General features: G+C 37.4%; 1 protein-coding gene across 1 annotated transcript in view; it reads left to right on the plus strand.

Annotated features, from left to right (window-relative positions):
* Positions 1–15,592, plus strand: part of adgra1b (adhesion G protein-coupled receptor A1b) — a 182,799-nt gene that overhangs the window by 23,974 nt on the left and 143,233 nt on the right. Inside the window, exons 3-5 of the mRNA XM_088013200.1 lie at positions 13,058–13,129; positions 15,076–15,147; positions 15,302–15,373. Of these exons, the coding sequence (XP_087869326.1) occupies positions 13,058–13,129; positions 15,076–15,147; positions 15,302–15,373 (216 nt within the window). The remainder of the gene's footprint in view (positions 1–13,057; positions 13,130–15,075; positions 15,148–15,301; positions 15,374–15,592) is intronic.

Here is a 15,592-nt window from a genome sequence, read left to right on the forward strand (position 1 = left end):
GCTTGGACGGTTGGCTAGGTGACTGGACAGGATGGTTGAGCTGAATTGGCAGCTGATTGACAAGTCTAATAGGGCGTGTGTGTGCACCAGCACTGCTGCAGCTAGCCCCACTACAGCTAAACAAACACACATTTTAAAGCAGCTGTGGAAATTTAGCTTTCTACATCTTTTGTATTCACCACTTGCATTACTCAGACCATTTTCTTATTTATGTTTTCATAAGTCCTTCATTATGAGGAATTATTTTCCTATCCAAACCTAATAGATGACTGTTGCAGATCAGTCAACAGAGATTTTTAACCAACTGTTACAGCCCTTGTTTGCTTTTTATTGGGGTGTGCCAGTCAAAACTGCAATCAGTGAGTGAGCATGTAGCATATGGTAATATGCAGTGCTGAGCAAATGTCTCAGGTCATCCCTATTCAGATGTGTCCAGTAAGTGAAATTTTCTTTGTCAAATGTGGAAAAGTCATTTAAAGCAGATTCTGAAAGTTTTCTCATCTGGAAACTGGAAGCAGACTTCTTATCGATCTTTCCGTCTGTCCCAGTTTCAGTGCACACATGAAATAAAACACCTTAGAACATTTTTTATTTTTAATATTCTTATTTCTGTGGTCTTTTTTTAATTTGTGCACCCATTTCAGGTGCTCATGATGAAGGATTGCGTTTTAGCAGGGGTCTGAACAATTTTCAAAGCAAATGACAATAAAGAAAAGTTTTATGTCCACAGAAATCTCTGACAGACTTTCTGCATGTTTACTGATCAGGAAAATCACTTTTGTACATTCGTGTCACCAACATCAAGTTTAATAGTAACATTTATCTGTTAGGTTGACATTAGCTACTCAACATGCTACACCATTGTGTACCATCACACAATGGTTATCACACATTAGCTAATCTTATATGTTCACCATTTTTATAAAAACATTTTTTATCAGGACCATATTAAAAAAATAATCTGAACTCTCTCTTCCCTTTATGTTGGTTGCTGGATTTCTCTTTGCCTTTCGGCTTTCCGAGCACAAACGTGGTAGGTTCTTATGATAATGTGTTATTATTCCCATCATAATTCTCCTCATCACCATCTGAGGTCACCATAAAATTTGAGTTCTCTGAGGAAAAATCGCTTCCAAAGAGATTTATCTGGGTAGAGCAGATAGTGTCTTCTTAAATGCAGGGCCCCTGTCTGTTGGATGATGGCCCCCATATGGACACCGGCCCATTACTGTCAGCCAAAATGAGTCCCACAGGGGCGAAGCCAAAACAAAGCCCAACACTGTTCTCTGTTCAGTACACAGAGTCTCGCTTTAGCAAAGGTTCCCACCGCAGAATGCCTCACTGTTAAGGGCCTGTGTGACATCGATGAGACTGGCATAGTTTTCAGTTCTCATGCTAATTCTGTAGCATTTTGAAGCTTCTAAAAGACTTTTTTTTTAAATAGCAAATTTGGATTGAAAACACTTTTAAAAATAACTGACTTAAGCTGGTCAGATTGTTGAAACAATGTCAAATATCCCATTAGCAGAAAACAAGATGTTTATTTTTGCATCTTAAGGCCCTGAACCTTTGCAAAACTTGCACAGATTCATTGCTTCACATGACATTAATTCATTCTTAGCTGAAAGGAAATACCGTTTTTTTCCCCTGTCCGCCTGACCAAACATTATTTATCTAGCCAGAGGTATTTGAAGTCCAGCTGAATGGACAGAAGTTGCTTCAACTCGGGGCAAAAACAATATCAGAATTCTAGGTGGCATCTGCAATAGATCATTCAGAGAAGTGGATATCAGATGTGCAAGGAGGCATCTTTCCAAAGTTTTGCAACTCTCATTTTTACAAACAAAGTGACGTTAAGTCAGTCTTCCTCATGAATGAGTGCCTGGGCAGTGATTGATGGAGTGGTACATCGCTGAAGGATGCATCCTTCCACTGGTGTTGCAGAAAAATGTATGTACAAATGCAAGACTACATGTCGAATATTTGGGAAAGTAATTATTAATTTTGCAACTATAAGTCAAAGTGAATGTTTTTTAGAAGGTGACAGGTCAGAGGTTAATGGATGAAGTTCTTGTTTAGTCAATCATATCTAATTTGCCTTTATGTAGTAATTTACTATCAATAAGAATTGTAAAAAGTAGAAAAAAAAAATTAAAATAAATATTTTTGACAGGAAGCGAGCTGGTATCAGATTATGATAGTCTTATGTAAAATTACCAATGCATTATGCTGGTTAAGTAATTAATGTTATATCCTTGGGTACAAAGTGACAATTGGTGACAAACTGAGTTGGTTAAATCATGAAGTTGGACATTTTCCTTGAACAAAATATTCTTTAGGAAGTCCTTGATCATTTTTTTATTTAAGACCCTTAACATAAGGTTAATATTTTGCTACTTAAAGTTAGATTTGCATACAGTACCGTCTCTAAAAATCTTTTTTTTTCTCAATTGATGGAATGTTTCTTTCCCCCTTTGTTTAACAAAAGACAAATATGATAACGCCTTACATAAACCAAAGTTCTGTTTGGAAATATAAATCATTTTATTGTTGTATCTAAATCTCTGACCAAGTTTGGAGAAACATTCAGGCATTTGGTGTTTCTCTCTTCTCTCCTGCTGCTGGATGTCGTTGATCACAGATTTTTGGCTGCTATTGAAAGCAGTAGCAGATGAAGCCGGTAAACCTCAGTCATAATTTCTCTCCATCTTGTCCTTTGTTTCTTTTATCCTTTTTCTGTTCAAACAAAAAAAAGCAAAAGAAGCAGGATGGATTTAATCAAAGTCAAATAATTGTTTTTATTCTCCTTGACATCTTGGTTAGTTTTGGTACAATATCTCATAAATAGGACAGTGAAGCTGCTGCTACAGAGAAATCTTCCTCATGATTTCAGACATTTACTGAGCTTTTCTTTTCACCATATCCTCTAAAATTGACTCAGACGGTGTCATGTGACTGTTTTTAAATATTTTGACTGTGCTCTTAAATGAGAGTGACTGCTTATTTCTCCCACTATTTTTGGAGCAATTGAAATGAAGAAAATCAGAGCAAATATTTTAATGGGCGACGCTCATCGGGAGGAATAAGCTGCACTCCAGCAGCGTTGAAAAGTGTTTACTCGTTGCTGAGAAATGGATCCAGACTGCAGAGATCTTTAACAACAGAAACGCCTTTGAGATCATTTCTTTCACTAACAGCCTGAGTAAACTCCAGAAATACGCTCGTATATTATAGAAGATTTTTATTTGATTAGTATGCATAACTTAAAGTGTCAAGTCACTTTGTGCTTTGTCTTTTGCCGTGTAGGTTAAAAAAATAATTAGCACTGGAGTCATGTCGTCTTTCTTCATGTAATGTGTATAATAGGAAAACAAACATGGGAGGCTCCGTTGCCATTTGATGGTCTGGCTGTGCTAGTTACAAAGCTGTCACAGTGCACACACATTCACTCACTTTAATTGGACTGACCTGTCTGGCTGTTTGCCTTCCTTCTCTTCTCGTTGAGCTTTTAGCACATATTTACAATTCATTATATAGTTATCCATCTCCGTTAGGGTTTAGGTGGATGGAAATAAGGGATAGGCCTTCATCTGCAAATTGACCCATGAATGTCCAACATTATTGCATGGATTTAGATTAACTTATGTTGTGTGGGTTCACCTCTGCCTTCAGTGTGTTTGACGTCTTTTTTTGCCTGCCAAAGCTTTGCAGTTACTGTACATATTATATCATGATCATTAGGATATGGGTCATGTCATTAAAATCTTTTTAATTAGCAAAACACATGCCACTAAGTGAAATAAAAACCTCATTGGTAGATGTTTTTTTCACTTTAATTAAAGGAAAATAAAGTTTTTTAAATTGCAGTTTAAAAATATATATATTTAAATGCACCACTGGTTGTCATTAATATTTTATATGGCTTACTGCCCAGAGTGGTGTCCCAACAAAGGGGCGGCATGATAAAAATAATTAGACTGACTTTTCTGCAGAAAGAGTTAAGTGTTTTCCCTCTTTTGTTTTGCACAGTAAAAACTGGCCGGTCATACGACTGTGCTTTTTCTGTCTACTGGTGCTCAAGCTACTGTTTCATTAAACATCCATATTTAAACTTTAAGGTCTATAAGGACTCTGGACATTGTGTTGAATCTTCTCTGGTTAAAACCTTAAAATATTTAGACAGGTCAAACCTGAGCTAATCATTAAAACACAGAGGAGGACAGATGGGACCCACTCATTCTACCTGAACTGCAGATTCTCTAAAATACAGTTTGTGATTTGTGAAAGTTGTACTTTATTTGTGAAAACTATACGTGTTGTCCTTTGATTACATTAAAAGGCTTTTGTCACTTTTGCAAACCTGACATGTTTAAAAGTTTCCAGGAGGTAAGTTTTAAAAACATAAAGTCTGATTAACATTTTCCTGCCTAAAGGTTTGCAGATATTTTTACTGCTATGTTGTACAAAGTTAAACGTTTAGACTTCAGCTAAATTATAAATTTTATTTGTTCATTTTAAATGAAAAACATCTACATATTGCAATGAGCCTTTGTTTGATATTTTAGTTAAATAACTTAGCACTAACTTTTTGATTGGAGTTGTATCCTTTTTCTTCTAAGACTTAAGTTTTAATTTTCCCCCAGTGTACAACTGGGAGGTTTGACATAAGACACATTCGTGGATATATGTTGTTGTCTCATTTCGCTGAGTGGACATTTAAATTTAGTACACAACGCAGCATCACTTTCCATTTGGACGAGTGCCCAAGTAAGAGCGCCAAGCTGCTCTTTTATTTATGCATGTGTTTCACATTGACCCCAAGTGCATCTGATGGTATTTAAAAAATTATATCAGTGCTGAGAATTAATGGCTAATATTAAAAATAAAGTTTACTGAGCACATCCTGCTGCTTTTCGTGCGAGTCTTGTGAATGAGTCTGTTTGCTTTAAGTGAGCCTTTAAGTGATGTTCTAATTATTTGGAATAAATATTCCAAATAATTCACTTCAAACTATAATTTGGCTACCTTAAATTAAAGTTGCAGTAGGTAACTTAAATAAAAATGTTTTTTGCGTATTTGTTAAAACGATCTCTATGTTCTGACAGTATAATATGAGATAATAAGAAAAAAAGAGCTTCCTACTGCCAATTGCAGAAATACACAGATCCCAGTCAAAAACACCAATGAGAGCCAGTAGGACGTTTGTAGCATTGTCAATCAAGCCTGTGTATGTGCTGCAGTGGAAATTGTCTTAGCTTTTCCACAGAAGCTAACAGCTAACATCTTCTTTATCGCCACTCTTGGTGGGTACAGCCAATCGGCACCAGGGAAAAGCAATGATACTCCTGGACTGGCTGCTTTACAGAGAGCAATCAGAGGCAAGTCAAAGTGCTGCAGTTAGGTCTTCCAGCTTATTTCAGCTCAGTTACGTTCCACAGAAATATTTCCGTGAAAACTTAAAACTCACAAGACGAGACAGGACAAGATTTTATTTCAAGAAAATGTCAAAGATCACATTTATGCTCCTAAATGGTCTTTATTTTTGCTTTTTTTATTTATTTTTTTTTATTTTTTATTTTAGAAGAAAATCAACACACTGATGTCCTTCTTTTGACAGAAAGCCCAACATTTACCAGGCTTTTTGAGCTACAGTGCAACATTTACCAGTTTCCAGCTACTACTGATGGCGTACACTGTGATTGTGATGTAGCTCACCGTACCCATAGACATCCAGGAAGCTGGTTGTTATGGCAATGATTTTTGTCCCTGCAAATAGGCGGGGGTCCACTGTAATCAGATCCACTTTAAGCATTTGGCAGTGGCAGCATTGGGTGGAGAGGAATTCTTCATCAGCGCAGATAGAGCATCTAGATGAGGTTAAGTAACGTCACTATTGAGTCATTGCTCTGACCCTTGAGTGACATTTAATTTCCACAGCAGTGATGCATATGCAACCAATGATCAAATATTTTCAGATGCTGGATTTTTGTTCAGTTCTGCTCACGTGTCTCATGTATCTGTGTTGTTCATCTCTGAGGCAGAAGGAAAATGCACAACAGTCTGACAGCGGTATTATGAAGTCTAAACAAACAGAGTGCTTACTAAGAGCTTTGGCTTAATTCTTATATTCATTGTCGGACAATCAGAGAAGGAGAATCATGCTTGTCTTCTCAGATGCACTGGTGATGAGACACAAGTGGGCAGATATGAGTGAACGAGTTCAGTTACACCCCAAAGGGAAAAGACGTTGGAAAAGAGGAGGAAAACCTCAAAAACATGGGATAAAGACATCTAAACACCTCTAATATTATTAAAACAGTTCAACCATAACATATTAAATATACTTAAGCTCTCCAAGCTTAAATTATTTTTTATAACTAGTGCAATATTTCCTTTCCAGCCTTTAGATAAAACTGCAAACCTCACATCTAAATTTTGCCCTTTCAGTGACAGATAATGAATATGCTGCTGTCCTCAGAGTCACTTTGCTCAGAAAACTTTGTGCAGGCTTAGATATACGGCGCAGTTTAACAGAACTGGGAAGCACTTCAGTAGCTTTTTAAACATTAAGCACAAATTGTGCAGTTTATACAGTGAGCCGCTACCGCTCCTCAAACAAGCGCCGCATGGGAGTCGAAAATGGTCATTGTTTAAACATTCATCTCATTTGAGCGACTCCAGCTGTTTCTACAGATATGAAGGTCTGGCCTCCACGCTGTGGTTATATTCTGTTTATACGTGTGAAGGAGTGTTATAAATGCTCAAATACTCACCACGTTTTTGTTTACTTCAGCTTAAAAAGAAAAATAGTGTTTTATAATACATTTCCGTAGTTGCATCTTTGAAAGATTTAATCCTGCTGTTGTCAGCTGGTACAGAATAGTATACGTTTTTTTTTTTTTTTAATCATAAAAACTTTATTAACATTTTTATTTTTGCTGCAAAATTGAGAATTATTCATTTTAGCTTTGGTTTAATTGCTGAGCTTAATCTCAGAGTTTGTGCTTTTGAGTGCATCTGCTTAATGTGTCATCATTTGCTTTTGTGCCACCCTGCTAACAGCTGTTCTCTGTTTTGTGTGTTGATGTTAATTAGTTTTCTGCCTGCTGGGTTAGACCTTAGAGATGGATACTTTGCTCCGCTGGGATTTCAGCATGGACGTGTTTCTAGCAGATGGATCCACTTAGAGTTGTGAACTCATTATTATTGCAGTATCATCCTCTTGCCTTTTAAAAATGAGGAAAAAATTAAACCTTTTAATGTGATATTTATTTAGTGGGATAAAAACTTCCATCAGTTAATTATCAGAAGCAACGTTTCTGATATTACTGAAGTTAGCGTTTTTACAGCCCTCTTCTGCCATTAGGACATCACTTCTCCTGAAACATTTCATAAGGTTGGAACTATAGCTGCAAAATATACTGCAAATGTCTTGTTGTTTTTTGTTGTTTTTTTTTTCAAAATCTTACAGTATGCAATGTAAATGTATGTTTCATTAAGAAGTGCTTGAAATGCAATTATCAGCTATATCGGCACCTTGCATTTATTCTCCATATGCCAGCAATATGTGGTGATCCTTTCTTAATCCAACAGAAAATGTTTCAGGAGGACTTTAAGTTGTTCTGGTAAAGTTAACTAAACTGCAGCTAATTTTTAGTTTTAGTTTTAGTTTCCTTGCTTAAAAAAAGCAGATGTTGGTGGATGCAACTTTTTGAATAAAAAATATGTTGAGATGGAAAGAGTGATTTTTTTTTTCCCACTGGAAAGGCAACATAATATCAAATTTCATTGTCACAAGATGTATCACCAAAAACATTCCCTGTTGCATATTTCACATAATATAGTGGGTCTTAGTAAGCTGTAGTCATAACATGCAGAGAAAGGGAAGTTTGATCACTCCTCTTTGCACAGTCCGCCTGATTATCCAGAGTCCTGAGCCATCACTCGTACTTTCTTCTCTTCTGGTCACCATGTGTAAATGAAACCGCAGAGCACTGGGAATGATGTAGTGTGCATGCCAGTCCTGTAGGGGGCAGTGAAGCTATAACGTTGTGATCCAGAGGCATTTTCACAATTCTTTGCTTGTATAGAGATGAACATATGATCTGGTGCATGTAATCTTCGCATCTTTGCGAAGAAGATGTGCAGCAGCAGCACAGACGGAAACACGGAGGGCCGCCATTGTTGCTGGGTAAAAACCGGGCCCACCTGTGTGACTGTAAGATCATGTGACGCCATTGGTTCCAAATGTTTTTAGTTTACATTTACTTGAACATGGTCAAATCTTTGCATCTTTGTCCGGCAAAACGTTTGTTACCATGGAAGCGTGGGGCCAAGACCCAACTCTCCGGTAAATAGGGTCGAAAGCACAAACTTCTAGTTCTTACCAGTTGGTGACGGTGAAGTACAATTAGAAAGCTGTGGGTTTGATTCCACATCCCTAACACCACATATTGATGTGTTTCTGGGCAAAATATATCCTCACACCTTTGCTGGAATATTTGGTATATACAGCATAATTCAGGGGTATTAAACACACACCACAGGTTCCACCATTCCAGTTTCTGTTTAACAGACGCACAACTCATGCCAAAGCTTTGAATGCAAAGATTTTCACGTTGGTTTTATGCTGACTGAAACCTAAACGTAGGGTCAAGTCTCGGCATATTCAAAATGCTTTAACTTGAACAAAATGTTGTTTTTGTTGATAGTATTTTATAAGCTGATGTAAAATAAAGAACTCATAGCAACTGTGAGTTATATTCCTGCTTTTCTTGCAGATATGATAATTACATAACATTCGTCACGTTATTGATTTTCCTCTTTATTTGCATTCTTGTCAGCTCTGGAGCTGCTAATTCTAAGATACAGGCTCTGAGAAATGGAGTTATTAAAGGTTATAAACATTTCTAAATGCATAGGTAGTTTTTCACTGCTGCCGTTTCCTCTGCAGCTTTTTCTGAAACATTTGAAAAATGGTGCTTTAACATAATTGCTTTGTTGAATTGTAATTCAACAAGCCTTTAATTTTGGTGTTGAAGTTAAAACATCAGTCAGTGTACATACAGCCATGATTTAGATCTATATATTTTGTTTAGTTTTAGATAATGCAACACTGTCTGGTGTAAAAATGAGTGTAGCAAATGATGCAAAAACACCAAATGCCAGAAAATGAAAATAGTGTTGGCTGCCTTATTAGTGATTTTCAGTTGTGAAATTGATGCAATAAAATCAATATCAAGGAAACTACTTTTGATCTTCATGTGAGAGCTGAAACCTGAGAAAACAGTGATTAATATGAATTATTTGCATATTGCTACTGAGCTTGCAGACGGAAACACTTTTAACCTGATGTGTAGTTTGGCATTTGAGCTGCACAGACTGTAACTTCACTGTTTTCCCTATGTCTCCAGAGATGAAGTACGGTTTGCTGTGATAAAAGTAAAATGTCAGTTGTCCAGGATGAATTATAATTTTCGACCACAAATAAACATTCTTAAGCAGCAGTAGCACTTTCGAGCTTCTTTCATAACAGAGAGAAGACGTTCTGCTGACAGCATGCTTCCGAGGAATCTGAGGGACAGAGTTTAAGTTGGATTTGTAGAATATTGGATGTCTGGGAAATGTTGAAAAACAATTCACTATAAGAGTTGGTTTTTATTCTAAAAACCTGCCTTTTTAATCTAGAACACATTGAAACTTTTAGACATTACTTAGATATATTTCTTCAACCAATAATGATCACTGGCTTCCTGTCACAAACAGGAAAAAATTATTTATATGCAGCAACTTTTTGATGCTGACTGATCAAACTTACACAGTTCTGTTTTGTTTTATCATTATTATTTGTGTTTTTTAAGAGCTACAAATCAATATTCTATTTTGGAAACTAGAAGGACCATTAACCATTTGAGTCAACTTTACTTTTTGTACCTGAACAATTGAAAGAAATGTAACACCAAACTATAAGTAACCCTGAAAACGGTAAAAAAAAAAAGAAGCAACTTTCTGTTACCTGGAAACTTTCCCAGATGCTGCAGCTCTTTGTTGCACCTTTGAAAATCCTGGACTGTGACTCCACAGACTTTTCTCTTCGGTTATAGTTACTCTAACAATTCAACACAACTTCCACCACTCCAAATGCTTTTCACAAAACAAGCAGAACTGTTGTGTTTTCTTTCTCTCAACACTAAAATAGCTGAGAAGAACCAAAGTATGACTTTTGTCAACACTGTACCAGAGGACCAGCCTGATGTCTAATGCAAGAATGGTGTCTGGGTTGAGTTTGATGCATATATTTACATGAACTAATCCTTTCTCTAGTAATATATTCTATTTATTGCATAAGATATCTCTTTGCTTATGGTGCTGAGTTTCTAAAGAACAATTACTTTTCTTTATTCAGCACCAAACACTAAGGAGTTTACTGACAGAGGATGTCACGGATCATTTCTGATCATTAATCATGGAAAAGGATGTAAAATCCACTTTCAGAAAGTTTCCTCTGATTGTTCAAGCCTTTGGCTCCCAGACTGTTGTATTCTAGTGTGAACTCTACCCGTCCTGGTCCAGGTAATGACATGCACTCATAGTTCATATTTATTTGAAAAGCCTTGCTGGCACAGATCGGTCGGATGCTAACGGTGTTACCCTCGGCACCAAAGTTTATTTTATGTGGTTTCATGAAATCTTCAAAACAAAAATGGTGTCAGTTTCTCAGTGCAAATATGTTTTTTGTTCTAAAACTAAGTCAGAAAAGAGAATATGCAAGAATCTTATCTAAACACTTAAAAAACTAGTTGTTTTGTTATGATAAGGAATCCATCTTGTCTTAATAATGCTCCTACGGTGATGCATTGTCTTTGTGCAGACTCACGGAGCGGTGACCTCTGCCCCATGTTAAGGCAATAAATCGATGAGTGGCAAGAATTTTGAGTATTCAGCACATTCAGGGATGGCAGAGCGCTGAGCTGCATGATGGTTCAGAATAAAAGACGGTGCTCCGGGCCTAACCACTTGGCCCACTTGCTTTTTTTGTAGCATATTATGCACCATCAAAGAGAGAGGTAGGTGCGAACAAAGTGGGAGATAGCCGCTGACTGACCCGACCAGAACCTGGAGCTCAGTTTCTCAGGAAGACAACTTTCCTGTCCTTTCCAAAGTATGCAGTTAGAATAGGAACTTCAGGAGACTGCCTATTAAAATTCCTCGGTGATTCTGCTAAAAAGTCAATCAGCAAAAAGAACTACTCGTCTCAGCTTCAAGGTCAAACCATAAGTGAAGTTTTTTTTTAAATGTAGAACTTTAGAAAATTGCAAAATAAATGTATGAGGTGTGTGTCATTCATGCATGTCTTCCCTCAAGATGAAGCAGCAGCTGAATGGTTATTTGGGAGTCCTAACATTTCAAGTCCAAAGTACCTTTATTCATGGAGTAGACAACAAATCACACATCATTAGCCATAAAATGAAATGTTATACTTCTAAAGGAGGCCTTTCATTTTTATTAATAGACATGCTTTACATGTTCTACACTAACATTACTTCATGGAAAGTAACAGCTTTCCAGGAACTGCAGCTAGCAGTAGACAGATGCTTATTTGCTCAACAATGCATGTGTTGGTCACTGTGTTGGTCTGTTTTTTTCTTGACTCGTGCATCAGAGGAAGAGTTCAGTCATTCGGTTGTAGTCAGAGGTTTGTATTACACATCTGCAATGATATTTCAAAATAAGAGTTGGGTAATTCCATTTCCTTTGTGTGTCTCCACCACAGGCTTTCTGTATTCATAAAAAAGTTTCTGACACAATTACTTCTGAATATTTGATAACTTTTTTAATCTGCAGCTTTTTATAGTTCAGGTCCAAAATCTTAATGTTGGCCTGCTTCATATGTCCAAAACCAGACCTAATGTGTGTAAATCAGAATTATGCTAGAATAACCCACTGTGTGTGTTTTAACAATATATTTGATTACCTGAAAAATTCCATCTACTTTGTAGAGTTAATCACAAGTAAACAGGCGAAGCCCATAACATTATGCTGCAATATTCTTAAGTTTGAACCCCGAATCTTGGCTAAAAACATACTTTTTGTTATTATGTCTAAATAGTTACATTTCTGTTTTGTCTGACTTTGTTTTCTTCAGAATGTAAACCAGTTTGACAAAAGTTCAGTCAAGCTTGGTGGTCAGTTTTGGATCTGGGGTTTATTTTTGTGGTCTGGACTCTCTTTCTGTAGTACAAATGTATAGTTTAGAAACTGATTTCGTTTAACTCTTCAAATTTGGCAAAGAGTAGCTAGAGTAATGATAGAAGTCAATAGTAGATGAATGTGCATGGTTAGTTGATGTTAATATCCAACCTTTTATTTCCACATTAAGTATCTGTTACTTTGTTTGTTAGGAAAAATAACCCAGAAAAGAAAAGTCTGAACTGTTGCTCAGATTTTGAAAGAAGCACAACCAGACTTCTGCTCCTCAACACACAGAGCATACAGGGCAAAGTTAAAGGAAACCAGGGACACAATTTCAGGAAGTTTTCCTTGGCCTCCGAATAAAAAGCAGAGAGGAGATTTTTCTGAGATCCATTTTTAGTATTGTGAGAGCTCTGGGGAAGGCGGGGTGGATGGACAAGGAGTGCTGGTCTGGAACTGCCACATGTGTGTTTTTGCCTCTGTGCTGGATGTGGTTTGGGTCTCCAGCTAGCAGGAAATGGTCTGTGTGGTCTAGCTAACAGGTGCAAGTTAAGTTACTGAAGCATGACACCAGCATTTCCAGCAAATTATGACTGTTAAAATAGCAAAATTCACTGCTTTAATTAGACTTCTTGAAAGTTTCAAAGCTCTCTTTATTCCCAAGCAAAAGCTGAACATCCTGAGTGGGCTTGACCGGCTCCATGGATGTGTCGATGGAATCATAGTTCATTGCTTGTTTGTATAGTCTGCAAACAGAAGGGCACTAGATTTGATCTGACAGCTCTTTTCTCACCTGTGATCAGATGGATGGATAAATGGGAAGTGTAGTCATGTCTGACTCTTTCTGTGTGTCTCTCTCCTCCAGGTACCTGAAGAAGAATCTGATAAGTACCGTGGAGCCTGGAGCTTTCCGTGGTCTTTTGGCCTTGAGGAAACTGTAAGTGTGATTAAGAACTGAAATAGCCTGATGCAAGGAATCCTGCAAAAAAAAAAAAACAAACAAAAGGCTAGATCTGAAGTTTATTTTTTATTTCTGTTAGTTTTATCCCAGAGTGATCCCATAGATTTTCTGGATCCTTTAGTTAAGTCATGCAGAATACAATAGAAGTAGTCATTATTTTTTATAATCTGCAGTCTAACTTTGAAAATAAAATGCCATAGCATTGTAAAAAATAAAGTTAACTCATATTTAAGACACAAATTAGCTGTTCCTGTTGCTGCTAAAATAATGAAAATATATTACTGTCATGTCTAACCTTGGTGTAGTTATTTTGGGTTTGACAAAAAGACTTTCATAAAATTCACAAAATGAAAAATACAAGTGAAGTGAATAAAAATGCATTGAAGTTTGTGGTGGCAACGTGACGAGATGAAAAGCTCAAGGGGTTTGAATAAGTTTGCTTCTTAATTTATCATGGCATTTCGGTGCATAGATCAATAGTTACATGTTAGTTTAACAAAAATACTCAACAAAATATATTTTTTATTAGTGTTCTTTGCACAGTGCAGATTTTTGATGACTGGCCCAAAATAATCTCTAACATTAACTTGGATGAACGTACTATCACCCTACAAAGCTGTTCCCTTTTGGATTATGTGTTTTAGAATGTTTGAGAGTTTTTATAATCATAAAAATAGCAACAATTACAAATCAAAGATTTTTCTTTGCTGTTTTTTGAAGATAGCTTTGACTTTATTGTCAAAGCTGCCGTTCTTATACTGTTTTTGCACTGAGAAATAACAAAGTGTTTTGTTTCACCTGCATTTTTTCAACCTCACTATATAAAAAAACATTAATATTTGATGGGTGAGCCATAATGTGTGGAATGCAAATAGGGGGAAAAGGGAAGCAGGAGTGTGCAGGAAGAGCAGCTGTTTATTGTTTTGGAAGCATCAGGGTCAGAAGTCCTAGTTATTGTTCAGCCGCATTCTGCAGCACAAAAATAGAGCATTAAGAATAAGTAGACCTTCACACCCAGCAATAAGCCATAACAATGGCTTTTACCACTTATAAATGGTATTTTTATTTGTTTTTTTTTCATTCGAAGCTTTTAAAAGATTCAGTGTTTAAAAATAGAACGAACGTGTCTTTTTATTTCTAAGCAGGCCCAGCTTCTTTCTACCTTCGTGCTTTCTTCAGTGATTGCCTCAACATAAAAGGTTAAGGAGTGAGGGACATGATTACAACCTGGTAGTCAGTAGGATCTGGACTGGCAGGGATGCAAACAGTGAGTTAACAATATTGATTCTGGGCGCGTGTGCACGCAGCCTTGGGGAGAAGCAGAGGGCTAATTTAAGTTCTCCCCAACTGGTGATTATTCGAGTGCTCTGCTTATTTTCCCACAGCTGCTCCAGCCCAGTAGCTCTTTAATTACAGTGTGTGTGGGCGCGGAGATTTGGACACAACAGCGCTCCGCCACTCGCATATGGGCGCCTGCTCCAACTGTTCATATCTGTTTGTGTTTAGAAGGATGTGTGTGTGTGTGTGTGTGTGTGTGTGTGTGTGTGTGTGTGTGTGTGTGTGTGTGTGTGTGTGCGTGCGTGTGGGGGTGTGTGCGTGTGTGTGTGTGTGTGTGTGTGTGTGCGTGTGTGTGTGTGTGTGTGTGTGTGTGTGTGTGTGTGTGTGTGTGTGTGCCAGCAGTTGTTATGTGAAATGTGAAATTTTGCAAAAGGTCAGGACGGATTCCTCAAAGTGGCATAGATGACAGAGAAAAAACAGCGTTTTCAGCTGCTTGGGTTCCCTGAGCAGGCAGGCATGCATGGAAGCACATATTACCACAGACGCATCTCTGATTTCTGTTCCTACTTATTCTGACGACCATGTCAAGAAAATGCTCCTAGTCAAGTGAGGCATACTTCTTCTTTGCCTTTTTGTCCTTACAGGGATCTGTCCGACAACAGAATCGGCTGCCTCTCACCTGAGATGTTTCTTGATCTGGGCAGACTCTTAAAATTGTGAGTAGCTACCTGTGTTCTCAGAGGTTTTGTTTTCCATTCTGTCTGCAACGGCTAAAGCCCGACAAGTAGCTGCAGTTTTGCATAAGGAATAGTGAGAGTGAGAGTTGTTGGCTGTTTTTGGACGTGTGTGTTTTCTGTTTTCCACCAACAGAAATTTATCTGGAAACATTTTCTCCACACTCCCGACGGGACTCTTCACACACCTCCTGGATCTGAGAGTGCTGTAAGATGAACAAACAATGCATTTATTTAATGGGTGGTAAATATACTCACTTAGTCTTTACTCTGTTCAATTGCTTGTTAAACCAGTGGTGAAACAGCCAATCACATTGCAGCAGCAATAGTAAAGACAGCTTGGTGTAGAGCAGCAGAATGGAGAGAATCTAAAGGGGTAGTATTATGTAAAAATGACTTTTTTGAGCTTTACAACAGGTTGCAATGC

Source organism: Poecilia mexicana, unplaced genomic scaffold, assembly GCF_051168715.1.
Source record: "Poecilia mexicana isolate PSO_F unplaced genomic scaffold, ASM5116871v1 scaffold_15, whole genome shotgun sequence".
NCBI classification, from domain to species: domain Eukaryota; kingdom Metazoa; phylum Chordata; class Actinopteri; order Cyprinodontiformes; family Poeciliidae; genus Poecilia; species Poecilia mexicana.